Source organism: Rattus norvegicus, chromosome 1, assembly GCF_021556685.1.
Source record: "Rattus norvegicus strain SHRSP/BbbUtx chromosome 1, alternate assembly SHRSP_T2T, whole genome shotgun sequence".
Lineage (NCBI taxonomy): Eukaryota > Metazoa > Chordata > Mammalia > Rodentia > Muridae > Rattus > Rattus norvegicus.
In genome coordinates this window covers 223,651,374-223,654,566 of record NC_141534.1, presented here as the reverse complement: position 1 = coordinate 223,654,566, position 3,193 = coordinate 223,651,374, and the positions used below count along the sequence as shown (strand labels likewise).

Below are 3,193 nucleotides of genomic sequence, written 5' to 3'. Positions count from 1 at the left end.
TTCATAAATAGTATGTTGTAGTATCTATCTAATGATCTTATTGTCAGTATTTTATAAGGCATTTAAGTCAAAATGCCTTTGAAGTAAGGGGATATGTATCTGAGTTTCCATGAAGAAATCCTCAACATCTTAGGAACTTTTCTGAAGAGGCAGAATACATGTAGAAAATAGTCAATAGCTATGCTTGTGGAGTGAATGATGGACTTATACCTGTGCTATATGGCAATAAGAAGTTGTAGGAAATGCAAAATTTGCCAAAATACATTGTACAGTATTTTAATTATAATAAATTTTGAAAAGCTGATAAAGCATAGGAAAGGAATCCTAATTTCACTTGATATTTGAAAACTTTTTCCAGTATTAATAGGATTATTTCAGTGCATGGTACATGCACAATTATAAAAGGAAAACACCACTTACATTTTCTTAACCTACTCACAGGCAAAATACAGAAGAACTAGACAAAAGAACAAGCACTGTTACTGTAATGTTATAAAAGACAATTCTTTTTTGGAGAAGAAAGAATAAATCAGGAAGAATTTACTTCATTTAGTGAGAGGCCAAAAATAGCTCATTTATTATGTCAAATTTGCCTATGTATGTCAATCTGTCTCTCTAGAAATTGATAATCTGAAATACATTGTTAATCATATACAGAGGTAAACAGAAAAATTATGAGTGAAATATATTATATTTCAGAAAAGAAAAAATAGATTATATCTATATTTTAAATAAAATTAGCAATAATAATAATAGTAATGATAAGTGTCTTTATATAGGTCTTTCTGAATTGGACATTAGTCTTTATCTATTTCATATATTAAATATTTAATATATTTAATACATAAAATAATCTCATAATAGAGGCATGTTTTTTCCATATTATGCATGAAAAATTGAGCCAGAAGGGGCAATATATATTACCAAAGCCACATAATAAAATAAAGCATGAAAGACAGTACGTTGAATATGGTAGCCTCTGAATCAAGTGCCAAGACTGGAGTGCAGAGAAAAGTAGAATAACCATTTATGACTTCTTTAGGAAATATCTGTCTATGTATCTATGTAATTATGTATGTATGTATGTATGTATGTATGTATGTATCTATCATCTATCTATCTATCTATCTATCTATCTATCTATCTATCCACCCATATTTGTGTATTTTGTGTGTGTGTTTGTGTCTGTGTGTATGCATGCATGCGTGTGTGTGTGTGTGTGTGTGTGTGTGTGTGTGCAGCGTGTAAGTTCACACAGGCTATTACACACCTGAAGAGATAAAGGGCCAACTTTCTCAAGTTGGTTCTCTCTACCCACTTTGTAGAATACAGGAAGTAATTCACATTGTCCAGCCTGTGTAAGTGCTTCTGTGGTCTGAGCTGTCTTGCTGGTTCCGGAGTAGGCATTTTATCAGACTGCTTGAAGAAATATATAATCAGAAAAATATATTATGTGTATTTCAGAAAGAAGATGGAGATAAAATTTATCATTTTCAAACTTCTATAAAAATAGCATGAAAAGATGAAATTAGATAAATTTAAATGTCAGGAAATTTTAAGTTTAGGTCTCTTTGTGGAAGGTATGGGCAGACAGATTTTTGTCATCATACCTTATAGTAGGTGTATGATACAGGTGATAAGATTGGAATAGATGTTGCCTTGGATCATTCTGAACCTGATGTTCACATGTATCTTCTTTTCACAGAAAATTCCAAGCATAAATTAGAATTAATCTGAATCAGAAACAACAGCAAGCATCTAGCCCCATTAAATATCGGAACTCCTTTAGAAGAATAAGCCTGCTTCAGGATTTCTGAAACAAGCTTTATAAATAAGTTCATGGTTGCAAACTCAACTTATAGCTTAGAGAAAGGAACATTTTGACTTTTTTTACTTGTTTTTACTTTATTCTCATCTTCAGATTAGCAATCTGCATTAGTTCTATGGCTAAGAATAACCTCACAACAATAACCAGGTTTGTTCTCGTGGGATTTATTGACCTGCCCAAGTGGGAGGCTCCCCTTTTTCTAGTGTTTGTCAGCTTCTACATTATCACAATTTTGGGAAACTTAGGCATGATCATTCTTATACAGGTGGATATTCAACTCCACACCCCAATGTATTTCTTTCTGAGCCATCTCTCTCTATTGGATGCTTGCTACACCTCAGTCATCACTCCTCAGATACTGGCAACACTAGCACAAAACAAAATGATTATCTCCTATGGCCAATGTGCTACCCAGTTCTTCTTCTTCACCATATGTGCAGCTACTGAATGTTTCCTGCTGTCTGTGATGGCCTATGATCGCTATGTTGCTATTAGCAACCCTCTGCTCTATACTGTAGCCATGAGTCCTAAAAGGTGCTGGAATTTGGTGGCTGGAGCCTACATTGGTGGGTTGCTTGGGGCCATCTTAAGAACCACATGTACTTTTTCCCTCTTATTCTGTGAAGATAACCAAATCAATTTTTTCTTTTGTGATCTCCCACCCCTGCTGAAGCTGGCCTGCAGTGATACAACAAATATTGAGATTATAATTGTCTTTTTTGGGAACTTTGTCATTTTGGCTAATGCCTTAGTCATACTCATTTCCTACTTGCACATCATCAAGGCTGTCATAAAGATGAAGTCTTCAGTTGGCAGAGGTAAAACATTCTCCACATGTACCTCTCACCTCACTGCTGTGGGTCTTTTCTTTGGGACTCTCATCTTCATGTACATACGGAACAGCTCAGGCAAATCTCTACAGGAAGATAAGGTAGTATCTGTCTTCTACACTGTGGTTATTCCCATGTTAAACCCTCTTATCTATACCCTGAGAAACAAGGATGTGAAGGCTGCCTTCAGAAAACTTATTGGTAGATTCCAGGCTTCTCAAACTTTGCAAAATTGCTTGAAAGGATAAGTCAATTTTATTTCTACTACTAATACTTCCTAGTGAGTATGCTGTCATGTTAAATAGAGGAAGCAAGCAAGTGTTGAAGAGTGTGAAGTATAAAGTGGTCAAATTTGTACTCAACAACTCCATTTTCTTTTGTCTTGTGTTTTTCCTCATTTCTAGGTTTTTTACTTGGCACTGGTAACTACTGTTACTCTACTTTATCATTTGCAGAATCAGATTTTGAGTTGGCTTGCTTTAATTTAATTACAGATTCTCCTTCTTTGTTGCCTTAGTTTAATCAATATTATAAA

At 34.4% G+C, this 3,193-nt stretch overlaps 1 protein-coding gene across 1 annotated transcript; it reads left to right on the top strand.

Annotated features, from left to right (window-relative positions):
* The first annotated feature begins 1,943 nt into the window (after positions 1 to 1,943).
* On the top strand, positions 1,944 to 2,906 carry Or9i13 (olfactory receptor family 9 subfamily I member 13). Its single transcript, NM_001001286.1, has one exon. The coding sequence runs from the start codon at positions 1,944 to 1,946 to the stop codon at positions 2,904 to 2,906; it is 963 nt and encodes a 320-aa protein (NP_001001286.1).
* Positions 2,907 to 3,193: the final 287 nt, after the last annotated feature.

Coding starts and splice junctions, on each gene's coding strand:
- Or9i13 (NM_001001286.1), top strand. CDS start 1,944: ATGGCTAAGAATAACCTCACAACAATAACCAGGTTTGTTCTCGTGGGA.